General features: G+C 41.0%; 1 protein-coding gene across 1 annotated transcript in view; it reads right to left on the bottom strand.

Moving 5' to 3' along the window:
• Window positions 1-6,989: 6,989 nt before the first annotated feature.
• Window positions 6,990-23,165, bottom strand: part of ELOVL2 (ELOVL fatty acid elongase 2) — a 45,573-nt gene continuing 29,397 nt past the window's right edge. The window contains exons 3-8 of the mRNA XM_030481553.1: window positions 21,019-21,206; window positions 12,066-12,143; window positions 10,765-10,936; window positions 9,947-10,071; window positions 7,804-7,938; window positions 6,990-7,160 (exon numbers count right to left, since the gene is read on the bottom strand). Coding sequence (XP_030337413.1) covers window positions 7,032-7,160; window positions 7,804-7,938; window positions 9,947-10,071; window positions 10,765-10,936; window positions 12,066-12,143; window positions 21,019-21,206 — 827 coding nt within the window. The 3' untranslated portion in view covers window positions 6,990-7,031. The remainder of the gene's footprint in view (window positions 7,161-7,803; window positions 7,939-9,946; window positions 10,072-10,764; window positions 10,937-12,065; window positions 12,144-21,018; window positions 21,207-23,165) is intronic.

Consider the following 23,165-nt stretch of genomic DNA (forward strand, 5'->3'; position numbering starts at 1 on the left):
CCCTCTCCTATTCACAATAGGGCTGAAGGGCTGAAACTGATTTTACATCCTCTAGCTTGCACTTACTACTTTGAGGGCTGGTCCTGGTGTCCTGACTATGCTGTATTTTTCTGCTGCTCTTCCATGTGTTTCTAGCTGCTGTTTGAATCCAGTCTCTCAAAGCACTCAGCCAAAATAGGTGCATCTTTTGGGAGATGAAGCTGCAACCTCTGTGAACAGATCTGCTTGTGCCTGGTAAAGCTGTTTAGTTTTGCAGCCCAGTAACAGACTTTTCAGCATGCTTTGTGTCCCACTGGTGAGGTGGTATGCTGGGGTTGCATCAGCAGTGTTGTTAACCAAAACAGGCTCTAAGATATCAGCCTGAGTGATGTGAACATCATTCCTACTGCCTGGCTGTGTTATGTCCAAAACAGAAAAACATTTGGGGCTTTTACTACCTGTGTAGTAAGATCCTGGGACTAGGACGAGCTGCCCTGTTGCTTGTAACTGTAACCCAGAGTTCACAGTAGTGAATGTACAGGGATGCTTTGTGCAATGTTGCTCCCCATCCTAAGTACCAATATGATACTTCTAGTAGTTGCTGGGTAAATGCTTGCATCCTATGGATCTATTCCCTATGACCTAGTCGAACATGACAGATGCAAACAGGCATAGCAAGGTGCTTGATGTAAAGCAAAACTAAGAATTGAGAGGAGTTTTCCACACTGCGGCTACTCTTGTATACAGAATTCTGCAAAGCCACAAACAGTGCTGATAACCTGCATCCTTCGGGCATGTGACATCTGCTTTGGAGTGGATGTTGCCTTGGCTGGAGTAGGCTTGCTGGCATCTCTGAGGAGCTTATCACACAAAGGAAAGGGTTCAAATAGGAAGAGGATGAGATGTGATGGCTCTCTCTGGTTTAACAATTTTAAAAAATTATTTTTTTTCAAATTAAGACAGTAATGGTTGATTTTCATTGCTGAGATGTTGTTTGATTTCATTGCTCTCTAAGAACTGCTAAGCATTTGTCAGCACAATGGAGTAGATGTGTAGGAAGTCTATTTTTGCTACATTTCCCCACCCTTCATGTGTGTTGGCAGAATGCTGCTGGTGTGTTCTGTGACTGTAAAAAATTAGGAACATTTTTCATCCCAGTATCTTTGCTAAGTAATTTACAGAAATAAGACTCGTGCATGCTGTATCTCTTGCTGTTGAATCCCCATGTAACTTGTTACTACAAAGCTTGGAAGGTGAGTGTTGAACACTTCAGAGGGTGTGCATAAAGGAGAAATCAGGATCTCTTACTTATTAAAAATTTTCATAATGTTGCGTGGACCTGCACTGGCTTTTAACTGTTTTATTGGAAAAGTCTGAACTTCTAAAAGTCTGCTTTTAGTGATACGGGAGAGCAGAAAGGGATGCCATACAGCTTAGATGTCTACTACCCCTGCACTTCTACTATCCCTTCCTATAAAACCCTTCACCTTTTGAGAAGCTCTGTGAGTGCTATCTTGGAACCTGTGAAATGCCCAAGCTGGGAGGGTATGCTGAAAGTTTTGGCCTTTCCTAATGGTCTTTCTGTTTGTGGTCAGTAGCAGTTGTGTTTGGAGACAGCACTTGCGACAGGAATAATTCTGGTCTTGGACAACGCATCTCATACCACTTCTTGTGCTGTTTAGTCAGTTCAGCATGTTTTGCTGAAGTCCCCTGAAGGTCGTAAGTCCATTTGACTTGTGCAGATCATATCTTGTCAACACAGACAGGTTACCCTAATGTTTCCTTTCAGAAGGTAGGTAGTTGACCTTGGCATCTTTCCTTTGCTTGCTCGCTTATGCTCTTTTAAGTGTTATTTATCGAGATATTTTTTATTTTTTTCCTTTCAGTCAAATAGACAAAGCTCAATTTTCATGCTCTTCTGGGCCAGGATAACAAAGGTGATGCAGATGCTGAAGTGCAAAAACCACACATTACCCACAAAAAGAAGTGGGAAATACAAAGTGCAGGTTAAGGACAACTGCTTCATGCATTTTAAGCTCTTAATCAGTTTAATATTAAACCCTGTTATAACCCCTGCTATCTTTATGCCATATCTCTTTCAGGGGATGACACTGTGCCAAGTGCTTGTTTACCTCCATGTGCTGCATCAGTGCAATGGTCCATTCAAGGTCTAGAGGGCTACCGATACCTGGTGGCAAAGCTACTTCAAGGCTGAACAAGGCCAGCTAAAGGGGTGTCTTCTGTGGCTGGAAATGGGCAGAGTGACCAGAGGAACTGGGTGTTTGCATTAGCCCTGGCCTAGGGTTGGCTTGTCCTGCTCTCAGAAGGTGTGCTGATGTTGGCTGGAGTGTGCTGGGATGGGTTCTGTTTCTGAAGTGGTAGAACTGTGCTAAAAGAGTGGTGTACTGGAAAATGGACATGTTTTCAGGAACAGCTGAAAGCTATTTTATATTGGAACCAAACACAGAAACAGAGCCTTTCCTGGTCATATCTTTTGCGTGGTTTCTGTTTATCATGAGCAGGAGTTGAGAAAGCATTATTTATAGCCAGACAGTGAGAGAAGCCCTGTGAAGCTGAGCCATGGCACACATCAGCAGCCTCTTCATTCCTTGGGAAGCTACTAACATCCAAAACCAAAATTGAGTGAATCAAACTCAATAGCTTGCTTTCTTCCACTTCCCTATCCTCCTACACATACCCTCTGGTGAGTCTAAAACAGCAGAGTCAAGTGTTTGCATGTCTACACCTTTTATTCAGGTACAGCCTATTGTTAAACCACTCCATTTATGTTTCAATGGAGCACTTAATCTTCTTCAGGCTCAAGTAATGTAAGCCCCAAAAGGTTGTCCTGGAAACAAGAAGACATGGGTTCTGGTGGTCTTGGCCAGAGCAGGGCACTAAATGCGTGTTTTTCATGCTCTTGAGCAAGGGCTGTAAATGCAACTTGGTAGGTTGCGGGGAAAGTGAAAAGGAACAACTGCCTCCATTTTATGGTGTTGAGATCCTAATCCTTTTTCCCATTCATATGCTTTTACTGTATGTGCTCCAAACAGAAATTAAGTCTTTCAGAAAGACTTAAACACTTTTTGAAACTCAAAATATTTTTCTGATTGTTTCATGAGGATAGAATTTTAAAATTTTCACAAATATATTGAGGATAATTTTAGTGCTTCCTTTCTCTGTCTTAACTGAAATTCATCTGCTGAATTTGACCAGGCTTCCCTTTTTGTCAGTTTGAAATAGTTATTCAAGCCTAGGTTTTGCCTTTTTCCAGGAAATGTATGTCAGTTAAAAGTCTCTCATAGCTGCAAAGCCTGTACAGCAGTTGCTGGAAATTCACATGCTTCTTTCTAAGCTGTTGACTGCTGATTTATTTGCTTATTTTTGTCAGGTAGAGCTTCCAAATGAGATATTTTAAAGTCTTTCTATAGCAGAAACCACAGGTACAAGAAGCCACATAGCCAGTAAAGAAGTCTGGACTGACTGACAGGATTCCACATCTTTGCAAATAAACAGTAAGCCAGGCTTTCTTCCCACTGGTAGGTAAGTTTGGGTGGAGAGATGATGTTCTGTAAGTTCCATCTTCACCATATCTCAACTGTGATGCTCCAGTTGTGCTTCACTGTGCCCTCATGCTGTCATGCACAGCAAAATCTAGAGGTGTTTTCGGTATTCTGTGTGGGCACCACAATGCATTAAACGTGAGTGAAAACTGGTAGTGAAACTTGAACTAATGAGTGGGATGCAATGGTCATCCTCCCATGTAATATTTGGAAAGTTTTCTCCATCAAAGTCAAGACTGCTCTTTTTACCAATTTATAGTAAGTGCATCAAAAGGATCTCACCAACCAAGTTCTGCAAGACAAGATAACCTGGGAACAGGGAGGCACCAGAGCCCAGGAAATTTTAGCTAGTCTGTTTGGATTGAAGTTTGGCCTGGAAGGGGTTTTTCTCTCTGATGGGAAAATCAAGCTCAATGAGGTATTCACAACATCTGCTTCATGCACCTGAACTAAAACCCAAATGAGCAAAGGTGGGAGCCTGTTTTGCCTGTAGAATCGCTGTCAAGAATCAGGACTGTCTAGGAGAGATGAGGACGTTAATTCTGTCAGAGAAAGGAATCTTATGTAAGAAGTGTAAATATGCTGTATCTGCATGCTCTAGAAAACTGTTTCCTATCAACTTAATTAGTGTGTGTGTGTGTATGAGCGTGATATCCAGAAATATCCCCTGCCCAGTCAATGGGGAGGACAAAACACAGCCAACAGTTGTACAAAAACCACAGGTGACCTTTACATCAATGCAAGGTGTGTAAAGCTGTGGAGGCTGTTTCTCAGTCTGGGATGAATGTCCTAAGAACTTTCTGAAAAAGTTTGAGAGCAAAAGTAGCCTCAAATAACCAGTTCCCAGCAATTTGATGCCTTAAATAGGAGTGGAGACAGCCTGATAGTAAAATTTGTTTATTTACAGTGTTATGTATTACAGGAAAATCAGTTTAAAAAGTCTGTGCTGCTTTTTCTTCAAAGTTGCAGCATTTGGAAGATGTTAAGACAGATCTGAAGTTTTAAACATACCTGATTCCAGCCTTCCCAGCTGGTCTGGATCTGCAAGGTGAGACCATCTTGGTTTTCCTATTTTATTTTTTTTTTTTTCCCCCCTAAGCCCTTTGAGTTTTGAGTAAGGCATTTATTTATTTATTCTTTTAAAAGAGGTTTCAACAAAACAAAAGACAGTATCTGTGGGTTTGGTTGCTACAGTAAACTTCAACACTTAGCACGCTGACGCTGTCCACCTTCATAGTCAAATGCATGCTTTGCCATCTAAAAGGTTATGGACTCCATTCAGTCTAAAATCCATGCTGGGCCACACGATCATTTTGTTACCTGCCTCAGATGAATGATTCAGCTAGTTGCCTCATGTGCTAACTTGTCAGGTCTTCCAATTCCCTCTGTCTCTGCGCCTGTTTCCAGTATCAGCCTGCAGAGCTCTGAAGCTCTCCCTTTACTTAGGGCTGTGTCCAACACCTTCGGTCAAACCCACTCATTTCTTACAACTTCTGAATATCAACCAGAAAGATCTGCAAACGGAAGCTTATGAAAGGGCCAGTGAGAAGCTTTTGAGTTGTGGTTGGTTTTTTTGGTTGCTGCCTTATCTCCTCATTGAATGTTCTGCTGGAGCAGAAAGGTTTTGTCCACATTACAATGGAACTGTTTGGAGACAGGTGAGATCTAATCGGACTTTTAAGCGCAAATTCAAACAGAGTTACAATCTGAGACACCCACTCTGTGTAATTTTCTTCTCTTGCTTTTGTTGGACAAACCTCTCTGTTCTTCCTTGTACTGTACCACTTCCTAAACCCTTTCCCTTCCCACCCATGAGCCCTCGTGGCTGCAGTCTCTGAGGCTGCCCTGCATTCACATCGCTTCCTGGGGCAAACCTTCCTGCCTTTGCACCTGCAGTCTCCAAAGACCCCATGGTGACAGACCACCTAGAGGGGATAACTGACTCAGGAGGTGGAGAAGAATTGGAAGAACGGGATTTGGGACAGCCTCCTCTCCATGTGAGCCTTCTATGGCTGCTTGGTCCCCCTGTACTGGCCGCACATGTGGTTTGTCCCCTTCCTGCCCTGGAACCCCATGGGGTGATGGGAGGGAGAGGACGTGGTCCCTTTACACAATTGCTTCAGTCCAAGGTTCTTGCTGGGATGGGGCAACTCAGAAAGGTGTTTTTGTTAAGAGAATTTATACACGAGGCTGGAAGAGACCAGAACTACTTCATTGTGAAAAAGAGGAAAAAGGCTGTGTCCACTTTTAGTAGAGATTTTGAAGGGGGCTAGATAAGAAAACTGTAAGAGCAGATCCCCAAACTAACCTTGGGTATTCTTCATTTCTAATCATTGAAGTTGGAGGTAAATGCTGCTAACTGAAGCAGAGAGGATGGTGACCAGCTATATGAAACATAAGCTGTTACAGCTGCAGACAGCAAGCATCTCCTTGCTTTCCCTACAGAGGATTGTGCCTCAGTCCTATCTGTTTCTCCAGTCAGAGACCAGCCTGAATAAGGCCCACCTAGCACAGAAATTCCTATATAATGTGCTTTGCTTATTGCTGAATTGACTTTAAAGATTTTCTGGTTCTTCAAGTCTATTAATATGTGGCATGTCTGTTTGCTTCGAATTACAGTATTTGTATAGGATTAACTTTGTGCATGTTTACATTCAAAGGATTTATCTTCAGTAAATTGTTGAGCTCCTATTTCCTTCAAAATCCATTTACTCAGAACTCCTATTGATCTGGCACATCCAAAATGACTTGTTCTGCTCAAAAACATGTATCATGATGTGATATCATGTATTCTAAATACCATACCGGGCAGCCCCATGTGCTACCATTCCATCCCCCTTAAACAGCGTGCTTCTGCCAGCCTTTGTGGCATCTGAGTCAGGTTGCACATACGTAAAGCAAGCGAGCACAGTGCATGTCCTTCCTCAGGGCTCCCATACGACCAAGTGGATGGCCGCATCTTGCTGGTGTCTGTGGAAGCTTTGGGGAACAGCTGGGAAGAAGCAAAGTGGGTTTCGTGATGCAAAAGTTATGATTCTCAGTGTTCCTCCTCTCCCCTTCCTCCTTTTCCTGACTACAGCCACAGTTTAGCTGAATGTCTTGGGTGGATTGTAAAGCCTTGCCTCAAGACCTTTCACATACATAGAAAGTGCTCACTGCATTAGTCTGAACAGAGTCCTAACCTTTTGAAGGCATTGATGGATTTATCCATCAAGTGTTTAATAAGGCGTTTTTGTGTCAGCATTAGAGATCACAAAGGTTTTCTTTTTCACAGGAGAAAGATCTTGGCCTTCTTTGTTCCAATGGTGATCTTTGACAGAACAAGTTTGTTAAAACCTAAATAGTGGTACATTAATAAGTGTCTGGTATAAAGAACTGATAAATGTAATCAAACAGGTTTTAAGCTAAAGCTTGTAATTCAGTCTTTTTTTCTCTCCTTTTTTTTTCTTTTCTTCAGAAAAAAAAAAAAGGGCACAAGAAATACCATACTTATTGTGCTTTCTTATTGTCCAGGAATCCATTGGCAGCAGCAAAGTAGTCCTTGTGGAAACCGTTCTTGATTTCTGTTGTGACAGGGGTTTCCTTTGTAGCTGTTCTTGAAGGTGCTTTCTGGTATGTCTATAAAAGCAAAATCCAAAGTTAACACTTGGGTTTATTTAGTCCCCCACAAAATCTACTTATGGTTAACTGCAAAATGGAGCTGTCTGGTGTTTCTTGATGCAGATGTATATATTTGCTTCAAACTGTGCTCAGTGAACTGTATTATTTGCACTGCCGTAGGTGATATTACCTTACTAGTATTACTGTAACACTTCCTAATGTCAAAAGAGATTTTAAGTTCTTTTCACTTAAAGATCTATGTATGCAGGCAGCCTGGGGCATTCCCTGCTAAAAAAGGTTGAAGTAAACAATACAAAGACAGAGCTGCTTGTTTGTTTGTTTGTTTTTTCCCCAGGGAAGGAAAGAGGAAGAGTCAAAAAGGTGCCCAACAGAGCAAGTTCAGATCTCCTAAGTCCTGACTGTGGTACCTGGCTTGCTATACAAGTGCAGAAGAACTGACCTGCAATGGGGAGGTAACTGTTACTGAATAACTATTTTGCAGATGTTATTGTAGCTATCATTCTGAACTGATGTGTATTTTAATACAAACATATTTTAAGTACTGAGGTTCTTTCTACATGTGAGCTGATCAAGACTGCTATGCAAAAAGTTCTCTGTTTTCCCCCCACTGTCTTCAGAGAGCTCTTGGAAGACTGCTTACCTTGATATAGAAGTTTATGAAGAGAATGACTAGTGTGGCCATATAGGAGGACTGGAACATGAGACAGCCAAACGGGAATCCGCATGGCTTCACAGCTGCACTGAGTGTGTGCACAATAGTGAGCAGAAATTGGACCTGGGGAGGAAAGATCATGCACAAGTATCTGCTGAGAAAGTGTCAATGCTACCTAAATCAGGTATAATAATGCCATCTAGTCCTTCTCTGTTGAAGTTTGAATACTCTTGAAAATTGCCCCTTTCTGAACCTGTGAATCTATTCTGAGGGTTAAGTTAAAATGGCCCTCTCATGGAATAAAAAAAACCTAAGGGGGTCAGATTTCTAAAAATATAAGTTTATAGGACTATTTGGCAAAATGAAAGCACTTTTTCTTTCTTGTGGGTTTTTTTTTTTTTTTGTTTTAACAGGGGTTGTTCTATCCTCTAGACCATGTCATGCCAGCTACAGGTTGTCTCTGTTACTGGGAACAAGTAACTTAAGAAAACTTGGAAGACTCCAGACAATAGCTTTAGAAGTCTGAACAGAAAATGGAAATCCCAGGTCAGGGGAGAAATTTTGCATGAACGCAGTTAAAATGGGGACAAATGAAGGAAAAATGAGACAGAGAAGGAATTGTAGAAGGCTGGCTGTATTTAGGACTGTGAACTGTAGCCCATACTGGTGCATCTGATTCTTCCAACCAGCTGAGCATGCCCTCAATCCAGTGTGCTGAGGTGCGTTTCAAACAGGGCAGAGTTGTTCAGCTGCAAGGATGGTCTCAGCTCAGTGAAGAGGCATTTGCTAAACACATTTCTACACAGGTGTGTTCAAGCTCACTGCAAACATCTGAACTCCCATATAATATGAATAGCCCCCAAGATAAAAAAGTGAAACGAACTTTATGTCACATCAGGCCTTATATCTTGTTGATAGGAGCTTTTGATGTGGCTCGGCTTTTTGGGTACAGCAACTGCTGGAGTAGACTTCTAGAAGACAGACAACTTCCGTCTTACATAACTTTGCATTCTGTAGTCGTACCACGGTGTGGTAGGTTAACCCTGGTTGGCTGCCACTTCCTCTCCTTAGTAGAGTAGGGGGAGAAAACAAGATGATGAAACTTGTGTATTGAGATAAAGGCAGGGAGGATAATTGGTAAAATTTGCCAACTACAGTCACAGGCAAAACAGAATTGAGTTCAGGAAGATTAATTTATTGCCAATTAATAACGGAGGATAGTGAGAAATAAAATTAAAACCACCTTCCCCTAAGTCCCCATTTCTTCTCAGGCTCAACTTCACTTCTGGTTCTTGTACTTCCTTCCCCCAAGTGGTGAAAGGAGATGGGGAATGTGGGTTGCAGTCAGTCAGTATTGTTTTGTCTCTGCTGCTCCTTCCTCCTCACACTTTTACCCTGCTCCAGCCTGGGGTCCCTCCCATGGGACACAGTCCCACATGAACTTCTTCAACGTGAGTCCTTCCCACTGGCTGTAGTCAATGAAGAACTGCTTCGGTGTGGATCCTTTCGATGGGATACAGTTCTTCAGGAATGGACTGCTCCGGTGTGAGTTCTCCACCGGCCACGAGTTCTGCCAGAAAATCTGTTCTTATATGGGCTCTTCTCCACAGGTTGCAGCTTCTGTCTGAAACCTGTTTCTGTTTGGGGTCCTCCATATCTCCTTCTGCTCCGACCTGGGTGTCTGCAGGGTTGTTTCTCATGTTTCCTCACTCCTCTCTCTCAGGCTCTGTGCAGCATTTTTTACCCTTTATTAAACACAACATCACAGAGGTGTCCCCAGCTTTGCTGTGATGGGCTCAGCTTTGGCCAGCAGTGGGTCTGTCTTGGAGATGGCTCTGTTGATGATTTTTATAACTTTTTAATCAGTCCATTTGCCATGATTAAGCAGTGTCCATTTTCTATGCAAGAATTCTATGGACTACAGACTTTCTACTCTATTGTAGGAAATGTTTCTAAGCATTATTTCCTTTATTAAGTTATGCTGGGCCACTTATTCTCTATGATACCTTTGTTATATTTGAATTCTAACTAGCTAAATTCTGAAAATGACAATATTTATCATTCATTTTGCCTTCTCTGGTGTTCTTAAGGATTTCTGGTACTTAAAAATGAGAGTAAAATAGATACATACCAATTGTGCCTGAGTGAGGTATTTCTTCCACCAGAGATACTTGCGCATAGAGGGGATGACTGACAGTCCGTAATAAGAATACATAAGCACATGGATAAAGCTATTCAACGTGGGTCCAAAGAAACCTATAAAAATCCATTAAGGAAAATGTCAAGTCATTTGGAGATTACTGTTGTGAAGTCTATTGAACCCAAAATATAATAAGGCAAAGGATGCTGCTACTTCAGCTATTTCAGTATGAAATGTAAGACCGTATCAATCAGTTCTGGTTGTCCAGTAGTTCTAGTTCTTGAATGAAGGTGTATTCTTATTTAAAACCAAACAAGCTCAAACAGGTATTTTAATTAGTGATTGTGTAAGTAGTAAAGTATCTTGCTAAAGCATAATCAGATTGATACATACAGGAGTGAAACCTGTAAAAATGCTATTGCATTCTTTCATCATGATTGACACTGACTTTACCAAGGTCATGACTTCCTCCTACATTTGCTTTTGGAGTAGGTCTTGTATGTGAACACTCTTGTGTACTACTCAGTAGTGTTATCCTGCCTAAAAGTGCTTTGAAGACAAGTAAATGTGAGAGGCGGTGGCAGCTAAGTGAAAAATCTATTGCCTAACGCTCAGATATTTTTGGCCCGAACTTTTAACCATGCTTTTAATTTTACTGCTGTCTGCAGGTGTTCAGCAGTTCTGAAAGGCTATGAACCTTAAAGGTGCTATCATATAGGACAGTGACGCACTTGCTTTGCATGGTGATGTGATTCATCTCCAGCAGCAGGTGACTTACACCCCAGGTGATGAAGCGAACAGAAACTTACTTTGCCCACAAGGTATCCAGTTCAGAACACACCACCAAATGTTAAACATAGTGGCATGGTGATACACATGAAGGAAGGTGATCTGGCTGCTTTTCTTTCTCAGTACAAAGAAGATAGTGTCCATGAATTCGATTACTTTGGAAAAGTAATACCACCACAGCACCTTGGCTACCTGTCAAGCAAGAAAAAAAAGAACAGGAGATCGATATCTATTCATAAAAGGGCTTAAATATTGCTGCACTTCATCAGTCCCTAGGCATGCAACTTCCCCAAAGGCATTAATATCTTACTGAAGGAGGAGCACAAGCTTTGGCTTCAATTTTATTTCCCTTTTGAATTAGGCTGTTTAGAAAAAATGCATTATTTCTTTAATGTGATTGCATACATATATAGCTAAATTAATTTTAAAAATACAAGCTTTAAGGAAGGGTTTTCTAATTGTTCTATTTTTTTCTTCAAAGATAGTTGCGTGGGGTTTTTTATGTTCAGGGTTTTGTTTTTTGATCTATCTTGGTTTTTAAGGGTTCTATCATTTACACTTTCTTGGCACAGACCAGATTTTACTGGCAGCTGCTGCTGCTTAAATAATCCAAATTTGACACTCAGTACAATGGAATATGTCCTCCTCTAGAGCTGAGACACTTTATCAAAGCTCAGGATATGTCCTAGGACAGTTAAAGGCAGTTGAAACAAAAAGGGGGAAAATACCTTGTTGATGGGAAAAGGTATTTAAGCGACCTTTTCTTTGCCATGATACAGATAAATTTTGAGGGTTGGGGGAAATTCTGTAAGTTAACCATCTTTCTGCTCTTGAACTATACCATTATCTGGAAAGTAAGCCTGACATGGGAAGTGACAGAGAGTTAATGCATGGAATTGCTGTGATGCAGAAATTAGGGTTGAAACCAGAGATGAGTCAAGCCAGCAATGTCTGCAGTTTTCCAGAGTTGAGTTGGGCTTAAAACCATTCCCAGCTACAGCCCAACAAGTGTTATGTTTTAAATGATTGATTTTTGTTCCGAGTTTTCAAATGATCCATATTCTGTGTTCTGATCACAAATCTTGGTATATGGCTTTTCAAAATACTTCCTGTCATGCTTTCCACTGCAAGGATGCATCTGTGTTGAATAGAAAAGATGACACTTCTACTAGTTATTAGGCAAGCTGATTAAAACCCTTATGTTAAAGATGTTTCCAATAACATCCTGATAACTGCCGTGAACACAGAAGTGTGTTGTGCCAGTGGCATGGAGGGCAGGACTGCTGTGGGTACTGGGGGCTGAGCTGCTGCTTTGACTTACCCGGATGTCGGCCTCCCCTGCACTGTGAAGGTTCTGGCACTGCAAGTTGTAGCCTCCTTCCCATGTGGCAAGGATGAGCTGGAACAGAAAACAGAGCAATTATGTTCATGAACAGATGTAACAGTTTTTACCCCTGTGTTTTTTCTGTGTTTATTGGGAAAAACAGCATGGAAGTACAGTATGTTCCTACTCCTTTCATGAACTGATGCTCTTAAACCAGACAACTTAGTAACATCTTCTGTTTTGAAATGGGAAAGGCATCAGGTTGTGTTGGACATGTACACTGAAATGGTATATCTTTTACATTTCTTTGGCTTTAGAGCCTTCAAGGCATCCATTAAAATCTCTTGCTACTTAATGCAGTGATCCTCACTCTAAAGCTCATGCTTGAATATTGTATCTCTGCCCTGAAGCAGTATGATCAGAGCTTAACACAGCTACTTGTGCAAAACTGTCCTTGAGAAAAATTCCCTGATGCCAAGCAAGCAAACAGAAAGCAAATCCAAAGTAGTGCAATGGGAGAAATATCTCCTCATGCTGTACACATCTCTTTTGCCTACACTGTTTAATACAGGATGAAGCAGAGGACAACAGACCATAGTGCTTGAATGGAGACATGAATAGACATAAAAACCATTTCTTAGATTTAGCACATGTTGTGCTGGGTAGCAGACAAAGCAATGAGATGTTGGACTACCACATTGTGATGGAGCAGAAGCTTTCTAGAAAGCCATGTGGTGGCTTTTGATGTAGATTATTTTTATAGTAATAACCACCTAAAGCATTCGGCAGCCCTCTTGTTATAGGGAGCATAATCTATTGCCTGTAAATGCTATGTAGAGTTCATGGATTTTTTTTTTTTTTTTTTTTAATTATTTTGTTTATTGAATGTATGAAAAGTGTTGTTTTTTTGGTGGGGGTGCAAACAACCATTCATATTCTGGGGTCTGTCTCCCTCTCTACAGAGGATGCAGTGAGTGATTGTGGGAGAAATAGATCCAAATATTACACTGTAAGCAGAATTGCAAGACGCTGTGCGAAGTGGCTTGCTTTCAACTCAAGGTTTTCTTCAGACAGAAGAGTACTCTCCTGTGTTGAGTGTGTGACAGTCTACAAAAATGAAGCAGAGATTCTCAGTGATAAAACTGAATTAACTTCTAGAGTAAATAATTTTTTAAAAATTTATTATTGATAATATTATTTGATAATTAGGGAGAATTATCAGATAGCCTAGGAAGTTTATTATAAATTTATCTTAAAAAGCAATAAAACCTGGAGAACCAGGGTCTTCTGTTATTTGTCCTCCAAATTGCAATTCTGTGATTGTCCCTGAAATTCCCACATAGCCGGTGTGTGTGGCCAAAATAACCCACAGAGATTGCAGAGAGAGATAAAAAGACGATGAATTAGTGTTTTGCAGATAACTGCTATATAACAACCAAAACAAACCCACTCCTTTTTGGAACACCCTGTGGTTTTGGTGGATTCACCTACAGTGTGTGCCAGAGGGTCACCAAACCAAACAGGATGGGACCAGAGTCTAAAAACATGTTAAACAACAGAAAACTAGCTAGAGATCTTTATACAAATGCTTGGTGCAGCAGAGATTACAACTTGTCTTGCCAACTTGGCCTCTGCCTGGGTGTTATGCCTGCAAGCACACTGGGCTGGGGCATGTGGGCTTCTCCCCTTTCCCTGCTCTGCCAGGCAGGTGGGAATGGGGGGCATGGGTCACATCTCTCTGCCTAACTTAACCTGCAGAGGTGCTGAAGAGAAGGGGGTTAAAACTCCTTGAGAAAAGCAAATTGTGCCACTTCATTTCCCTATCATCTTTCAAAAGGCAGCTGAGTGGCAAAGGGGTAATTTCTGTTCTCAAGAGTAGGGGGAAGAGGGCATGCAGTTCCCCAGCTCTCTCTCCTGTGACATATCCTTGGCCCCCAGATCTATGCCTGTGCTGTAGCTGGCAATAGGTAGCAGCTTTATGAGGGATGGGGAGACATAACTGCATGGTTGCTGTTCGGGGTAGCTGCTGCCTTTGTGTACTCTCCTGCCTTGGATTTTCTCTCCAAATAAGAGGTGACTGAGCTGGTGTAAAATACCACTCTCTGCAGGGTTTTCTGTAATTTCTTTTGTTCATTATTCCATACAATGCCGGTTTTTGCAGGTCATACTGTGTGCCTATTCTCTAATTGTTTGATTTGGCAGAAGAGTTCCCTCTGATTTGTGTCTGTGTTTCAAGAGCCACAGCTTATAGTTACGATCTCTTTTGACTGTCTTAACCTTGCTCTTTCATGTCAGCTTTTCTGTAGCTCAACATTTCTTTTCTTTGTTTTAGGTCCTTTACGTATTGCTGGGTCTCCTTCAGGGAAAGAGGAAAATCTACTTTGACTTTTGACTGCTCTACTTTGCAAGCCAATTTTCAAGATTTTTGGCTAACTTCCTGATAAAAAAAAGTTAGTGGGGAAACTTGGAAGGCAGAGAGTATGTTTTGGGGATCCTGGTGATCCTAGGCCATGACTTTCATGTTGGCTATCAATAACATGTAAGGGAAACAGCTTAACCAATGGTACCAAATGAGCCAGCTGCATGCCTGGAACAGAACCTGGTACCTTGATGCAAGATGTTCAGTTACTAGGGCTTTTACTTTCTCATACAAAACTCACGTGTTACTAGTACTGTTTCAGTTATGTTCCTTTTCATATGCTGAGCACTCTAACAACTCTGAAGAGCTGATGGTATTATTAATCATCCAGAGATGGTGCAAGTGCAGCGTGTATTAAAGAGATGAGAAATCCTCTCTCTCTCAAAATACAAATTCTCTCAAAACCAATTCTTTGAATGCTTTGCATTCTTGGCAGCCTATCCTGAAAATAATATTAACACACGCATTGTCTGAAGCTATTTGGAAAATCAGATCACATAAAGAGGAAAGTGCTGCTTGGGGAAAAATTTCTGCTAAGTAGCAACATCCTGTCAATTAGTAGAGATTTTGTATTTTGCTGTTGCCCTAATGTTGTTCTTAACAGATTCCAGATTTTACACTAATAAATGACCTTCTCTCATCTACTCAAGTGTAAACAGCATGAGGATTCACAACACTTGCTCATGCTCTTTTGTTTGTTTTATGTATTTTTAATGGGGAATCCCATTGTTCAGGAATAAGAGCAGTTCCCCTATAAGAAATCTCAGCTAGGGTGGGGGACAGGCAGGCAGTAGGTGCCAGAATATGGTGCCAAAACTTCTCACCTTGCTAAGCAGCAACAGCTTGTACCCAGGGGCCTGTGCCCTTCTTATTACAAGCTTTTAGCCTTAAAAATCTCGTAGCTGTAGCTTGTTCTTGCATCCGTCCCTTACAGGTAGGCTAGAACGGAAAGCAACATGATTCTCTGAATGGATATTCCTATTTCTACCAACTGGGGTGCCTCTGTGCTATTTGAGTTGTAGCAAAAGCTCTGTTCATGTTGGGCTTTCTCAGAGAGAAAATACCTGGAAGCAACAAGGTATTCCCCCATGTCCCAGAGCAGGAGAAAGAGGGTAAGCCATCAGCATCTGGCTGGTTAACGGTCACTAGTGGTGTTCGTCTGGGTTCAATTCTAGAATCAGTACTGTTTAATATGTTTATCAATGATCTGGATGCAGGAGTTGAATGCACCATTAGCAAGTTTGATGATGATACTCAGAGGATGAAAACTGAGAAGTAAGGACAACATGTCCAGCTAGAATAACTGCGGGCAAGGACAGCAAAGTCAGCTCCTCAGCTCTCCAAATTATTTGATTAAGATAGAGGAACACCTGGGAATTTAACTTTATTCTAGGTTACTACTTGCTCAAAAGATCTGTTTGCTTTTGTCTTTACATTTCACCACTTTACACTGCACTCAGTGACCTTTTGCTGTCTGGGTTTTTTTTCCTCACTTCTCCCTTCTTCCAAACGGTAGAAAGGTGCACACGATCTTCTGGTTTCTGACTTTGTTGCCTTTGTCTTGCTCCCCTAAGGTTAAGACAGTCTTTCTGTCCTAATTAAAGAATTACTTCAAAGGAAACCTTCACCTCAAGCACCAGTTCTTATGGATCTAGAATAATTCCTTACTTCTCTGCTAAATTTACATTCGCTAATTTCTGAACAGTTAATGAAGCAGCAAATAATCATTCATTACAATCTTCACCAAAAAAAAAAAAGAAAAATCATTATGTTGAAGTTGAATTTCTATAGTAAAATTCCAGGACAGTTCATATCAGCTAGTATGTGTGCCTCTTTTACCTTTCCTCATCACCTGTACTGCTAAAACTTCACTTAGACCTTCTGCTACTCAAGCTCTATCGTTTTAACACTTGTACAGTTAGGAAGAAAATCTTTCTGATGCCAACCATTATAATGATGGAATAAAACTGAGTTTCAGTGCTCTTATTTTTTTGCTTGTTCCTTTCATTTTGCCCACTGTTATCCCAAATCCAGGTATTATACTGGGCTTTCTACTAATTTGTGAGATGTAATCCCAGTTGCAATGTGTAGGGCTAAAAATGGTGGCTGGTGGCCCTGGTTGTGACACTGTTGTGCTTCTCACCTTACCCTGCTGTGGAAGGATACAGAAAAGGTAATTCTGGTCTTCCTGAAAAGCCTCACATTGTCTTGGTACCTATGGATTTGCAAGTCATACTATAATTCAGAAGTTGGACTTACTATGGGGTGAATTTTCAACTCCTATAAATAGGTAAAGTGAAGGTAATTATTTTTATATTTTTTTTAAATATCCTGTAAGAAAAAAGACTTTCCTTCTGGCTTCACTAAAAAAGTTAATGTAGTGGGCTTGCAATACTTGTTGGGTTCTGCTCTTTCCCCTTTGCTCTGAATCAAGGGGTACTCACGTGCAAGTCCTGCTTCCTCACATGGGTGTAGTTGCTTGCTTACAAATCCTATAGGTTTGTAGTAAACCTATGAAGCTACCTGGGGATACAGACAGCTTGAGACATTATGCCACCTCTATGCTAATGGCATGTATCTCTAGATCTCCTTTTTAATCTGACTCAGGTGGTGCCAGTGTCCTGGTTTTCTCAGTTCCTGACCAACAAAAGGACTTGGGTGAGACCTTGGTGACAAGCTGAGATTTAATTTAAATAGGGCAGAGGTGATACTGCTGGGGAAAGCAGCCTAAGACCATGGTGGAGATTATGTCTTTTCCTATTAATGAGAGTGAGTGGCCTCACCAGAGTAATTTCACAATTCAGAGATCAGCACTGGCCTCCTTTATTTCCAGTTTTAATTTATCATTGGAATTGCGACAGTTTTATCCTGCGGTGAACTTATCTTGGCCTCTGGTGCCTCAGACTGTATCCCTGGAGTATGGTTTGTGAGTTAACTTGCATATGAAATAATTTTAAAATGCGCAAATATGTGATTGCTTTTCACAGTCAGCTGGTTTTCTGCTCATAGTTGGTATTTTTAGGATTCTAGGCAGAAATTTGTGTAGAGGAAAGGCATATTTTTCTTCAGTGAAATTGCTAAAAGTTTTGATTTTTATTGAAATAAAAAGGTGGTGCTTGTTTTTCTTTATGCAGATTTTTGGCCGTGTTACTAGAAATTGTTGGATCAGTAGACTTGGTCTAGGTCTATGAACACAATGGTACAGAAGAGTACACAACCAATAACAAAATTCTGATGCAGGTTTCTCTTGTAGTGCAAGGGTGGCAGGAACTGTCTTCTGGCCCCTCAGCAGTGCACATGCAGCCTGCCTAATTTAAGAATAGGGTTTACATCTAAGCGTCATGTACTTGAAAAAGACATGCTCCAAAACCAAGTGCCCCACTTCTCCATTCTATTCAATGGGGAGAGGCAAGTGCCTTTGATGACTTCAAGAAAATCTATTTGCCTGACTCAGAATTCTAAATTAAGGTCTAATAAACTGCCCTTCTGGGAGGTCTTCAATGGCACCTGACTTCTTCTTGACACAAAAATTCTGAGACATCTCAGTAGGATGAGGGCAGCTGGGCAGAGCTGTTTTGCTTTAGACCTTATCCTTTGTAGCTGACCTTACGCTAATGGCACATCTTAGTTGTCCTGGACCTGTTCCTCCTTTAGGGATTGGTTGACCTCAGCTCATGGAGCTAAAATTGGCTCCCAGATACTTCATGCCCATGGTGCAGTGCATGGAGCTCTGGCTCAAAAGAGGATTCTGCCCTTGGAGATTAAAAAACAGCCCTTTTGTTATGACTCATTTCTGTAACCTTTGTCTTCTTGCCTTGAGGTTGTACAAATCAACTGTAGTTAAGGGGCAGCTAAACTAGGTCAGGAGATGAAGGTGAGGAGATAAAAGAATTGCAGCATAGGTACCCCCATCAGCTGGTTTACCACGTTTCTCACTTAAAGCCATCACATGGGACAGACTGCATTTGGAGATACACCCTTTCCTTTGAGTGAGGTATTTGTTTTGAAATAGATGTTTTTTCTTTTAAATGTCTAAGAGGCCCCCACTCCATTCTGGATCTATCACAAGAAAAGGTGTGCTTTATAATAACCTTACAAACAAAACCAAGAATAGACAAGAACAATTATAACTGTTTGGGTATTTTTTGGTGGTTTATGTCTATTGTAGAGCTTATTTTTGTGTGAGAGATCTCCGCTAGAGAGACCAGAGGCATTCAGGTGCACTGTGAGGATGATGGAATAAGATAACTCTTACAGATGTCTCTAACCAGCAGTTAATCCTGAATCATACTCACTGGAGGGATCAGCTGTGTTTACATAAGAAACCACCATGAAGAATGCCCTAAATATAGGTAACTCTTGCCTTAAAGAGCTTACACTCCATAAAAGACAGAAGGAATAAGGGTCAGAGAGAAGCTTTGGAAATGAGACATTGCGATGTTGAGTCACCATAAAGTTATTCAGTACTGAAGATGATTTCTGCTCTCCCATTTGCTTGTTTTTCCTTCAGCAGAGATGTGCAAGCTACCTCAGGCACATCTGCAAATCTTAACTTCTATTCTGCTCCTTCACAGGAGAAGCTGTGATAGGAATCAAGCAAGTAGACTATGAAAAAAGGCAGAGACGCTATTACAGAAGTGTTTTACACAGAGTAAAACCAGCCTGGCTGGCAGTCCAGAGCTGAAAGTGAAATCTGCAGTAAACCAGCTGGCAGTGCAGATTGGTCGTGATGTCCCCTGGGTTCCCAGCAAATGCAGAATGTGGAGCTCTGAGCCACTGCCAGCTATGCCCAGCTGCAGTCTGGGAGGTGAAAATCAGCAGCCTCCAGCTACAGAATCGAGGTCTGAAGGGACTAATCAGAGCAGTAATGCAACTCAGCAATCATCTGCAGTGACGTTAGCCTCAGGAAGGACAGGGCAGTGAAGCACAATTCCTACAAGGATGTGAAGGTGACAAAAACCAGTTTGCTTCATTCATGTGAGTGAGACCTACTAAAATTCTCTGTTCATTCATTTACTTGTGGCAGGCCAAATCAGCCTGCAGGGGGAAGGAAGCAGTAGTTTTGTTTTCTCTTCAGTTAATCCTTTTTGCCGAGTCCTGCTACTGAAGACTTCTCTGTATACCTTCAAGCAAAATAGGGATTTAAACTTCAAAGTGCTAATTTAAATTCTGAAGGACAATCAGTATGGAGTCATCTAACCTTCAAGCAACTGTGCTGGTTTCTCCTTTGCTTTGGCCTAATCCTGCGCTCTCAGACACCCACTGCAACCACTGAAGCCAGCTGGAGCTTTGGCCAGGACAATGCTCTGTGTAGTGCTATCAGTCCTTTGCACAAAGGCACAAACCCAAACTGCTCTCCAGCCTTTTAACCAGTCACCTGGTGTTTAGGTCAAATTAATTTTAAACTTGAAATCTTTGGGGTCTTGTTTGGCTTCTGCAAAGTTTCTTGCCCAGCTTACAGAACAGTCGGTCCTTGTTTTTCTCATGGAAACTGCTGTTGTGGCCAGGAGGCCAGGGAGCAAGAAATGCTTTGATTGTTGCAGGCAAAGCAGCAGTGTCAGCTCACACCTCCACAGGTCACACTATGAAATCAAGCACGTCCTTCAGCCAGGACTTCTCATGCCTGGGGTCACTTTTTAATCAAGTCAGAAAATGTTTTGTCATTTTTATCTTTTAGTGTTTGCTTTTTAGGGCTGCAAGTGATGGGTGTTAACACTTTAATATTAAAAAGCACCTCAATTATCACAAGGCTGAGAATGGGAATCTCCCAAATAATATCGAAATAGTTACTTTTGGCTTCTGCTTCCCACTGGGGAGGTGAAAACACACGTCTTTGCTGAGGAGCGCTGTTTGAGTTCTCTGCTGTTGCCAACTCATCAGATGCATTCAAGCCTCTCTTCAGGCTCTGGATGGATCCTGATTTCTGTGAGCATGTTTCTTCCTGATAAGTGCTTGGGGAATAATCTGTGTGACCATATTCAGCTTCCAAGTCCCACAGCACTTGCTTTTGGCTGAAGTGGCAGGTTTTTAACATGTTTCTTACTCTCTGACTATATGAGGAAAGCTTCTTAGTCGGAGAGCAGAAAGATAACATTGAATTGCCAATCCCATAAATAAATCAGTACTTACTCTCATCTATAAATCTGTTCATATTCAAGCTTGGACATTTGTACATAGAAAAATCATTCCATAGACAGTCATATGAATAAAACCCAGTTCATGGGTGCTGAAGAACGAGGTGTGTGTAGGCATGTTTGAGCTAAGCGACTGCTGCAGATTCAAATCCATGCTTGTAAACACTGCCCTGGTAGCACCCAGCTGTCCTCACATGTGGACTGTGGCTCAGGAAGAACAGTTAAATCATGCTGAGATCTAAGCTGAGAAGGTACAGTACAACTCACTGTCCAATTGTGAAGGGAATTTTCTTGATCTTAAATATGCTGTTGATGTTAAATTTGTTGCTAAGATATTCCTGCTAAAAGCTGTATATTGCTTACCCTTCTCAGCCGTGCTGTGTGGAAGAACACTTACCTCTATGAGCATGTACAAGGAGAGCAGTGTAATCCCAAGGTTATATACAATGAGGTGAGTCCTGAGAGAGAAAGGAGGCCTATCCTTCATGAACTTGTTGCCCAGCCATATGCACAGTAGGTATGCTCCAGTAAGGAAAAAAGTGGGAAGGTAAGAGTCCAAAAGGAACCATCCTCTAACTCTGGGATCTGAAAAGAAACACATGCAGCACACAATTAAGAAGGCTGTGATAAAGTATGGCTAAAATAAGGCAATCACATTGTGAAAAAAAATCTACTAAAAGTGTGAGAAGGAGTCTGCCTTGCTTTGGTTGCAAGAACTATCCATTGCTTTTACCTCCCCAAAATGGCATACTAATTCAGAGAATGGGTGCTGAAAACTGCATGGAATTCCCTAATAATTTAAAGTCACTTAAATCTCCTTATTTGAACAGGAAAGAGAAAATAAATCCTATATGCTTTTTAAAACTTAATTTAATGTTTTAACTTAATATTTAAATCATTTCTTAATCAGCTCAGTAGATAGTTTGCAGATAGTATTAAATAAAAATATGCATGTAAAGTTGCTAGTTCATATACTATTTTAATTCTGCATTTGCAGAATTGAAGGTATACAACATTTGCTAAAAAAAACACTTATAGAAGGGGAGGATTTTTCAAAAACATGAAATATGAAAAACAAATGGCAAATGTTTACTTTGACGGCTATCTGAGATCTTTGGTAAGGCAAGGGCTTGATTTCTCACAATTTCTGTCCCATTTGCCTGGCCCTGAAATGAAATATTAAGGTCAAATCCTGCTTGCCTTATTCACACGAGTAATCCCATTGGCAGTAATCAGATAGTTCAGTCTATATGAGCAAAGCCTAATCCCATATGCCAATCTGGAGGCAGTGCTTTGAGCGAAAGGAGTGTGGTTTTGGGGTTTTTTTTCTTTCTCTCTTTTTACTTATTGCATTTTTTTTTTTAAGACGGAGCAAAATTTAGAGTTAGTAGTCCAGAGCAACAATCTGCAGACATTTATCTATGAAAGGGACAAAAGGCATCATGGTTAGCTTTTCAAAAAGGTTTCTTTATATTTGTCATGATTTATGGAGTGAGAAGCTATTGTGCAGGTCACAAGTAGTTCTTTCTGCTCTTAGAAATGGTTTTAAGTTACTTAGTTTATTTTTTACAAAACCCAAGATTATGTTGAAAATTGTAAAAGAAAAGTTATTCACAGTGCATGAAAAAAAAAAATAATTACTATTTTTCTGCCTGTGTTGAATTTGGAAAGGACTGGGCAATGAATGATGCTGAAACCAAATGTGCCCAAGCAGTTTAACAAACTGCAGCTGATTGCAATTTTGCTGTACTATATTCTTTCTGACTATTCTTTCCTTGGAGATATATGTATGTATGTAAACTGATATTTTAAGTGAATTGGAGTAATCTGCTTAAGAACTACACTATGAACACCAGCTCTCTTTCTCATTACACTCTCCCTCCACTTCCCACCTTACTTCCATTGCAGTAACACTCATCTGTTGAATTTGGGCTCCACATGGGATGTTAGCTCTCTTGCAGGAAAGACTTCCAGCCAGACATAAGTTACCATGGAAGTGCAATGCTCTCCTCGTCTTGACTCTCCCTTTTGGACTACCAAAAACTTTTAAGAGAGGTGTAGAATTTAAAGCAGCAATGACAACACAACCATCTATTGCAACGCACAAGCCTTCCTTGAAGGCAGCCTTGCTTTGTTGTGGATTACAAAGCTAGAATGCCTGTTTTCTGACTTCAAATATCAATGCCTGTTAGGATCACTTCAGCATGAGAGTGAAATGCTTCCAACAACCCTCTTAAAGCTCACAAGCCATATCTGAAGCTTTGGAATGAATGTTTTTGAAGTGATTCTGCTCCCATATGGGCTCTCAACAGGACATAGGAGTGGTAGGACAGGTAAAAGGGGCATGTGTAAATGTTGATCTAGTGAATGTTTTGGGACCATAAGGATTTAATTTATTTAATTGATATCCTAAATGAAGATACAGAAAGCAGTCACATCAGCAAGACTGCTATCTAAAGAAAGGTCTCCCCATCCGATGATTGCAAAACGTGATGCATAAAGGTTACTTGTACCAAGGCCAACTGGCATCAGTAGATAACAAAA

Source organism: Strigops habroptila, chromosome 1 (assembly GCF_004027225.2).
Source record: "Strigops habroptila isolate Jane chromosome 1, bStrHab1.2.pri, whole genome shotgun sequence".
NCBI classification, from domain to species: Eukaryota; Metazoa; Chordata; class Aves; order Psittaciformes; family Psittacidae; genus Strigops; species Strigops habroptila.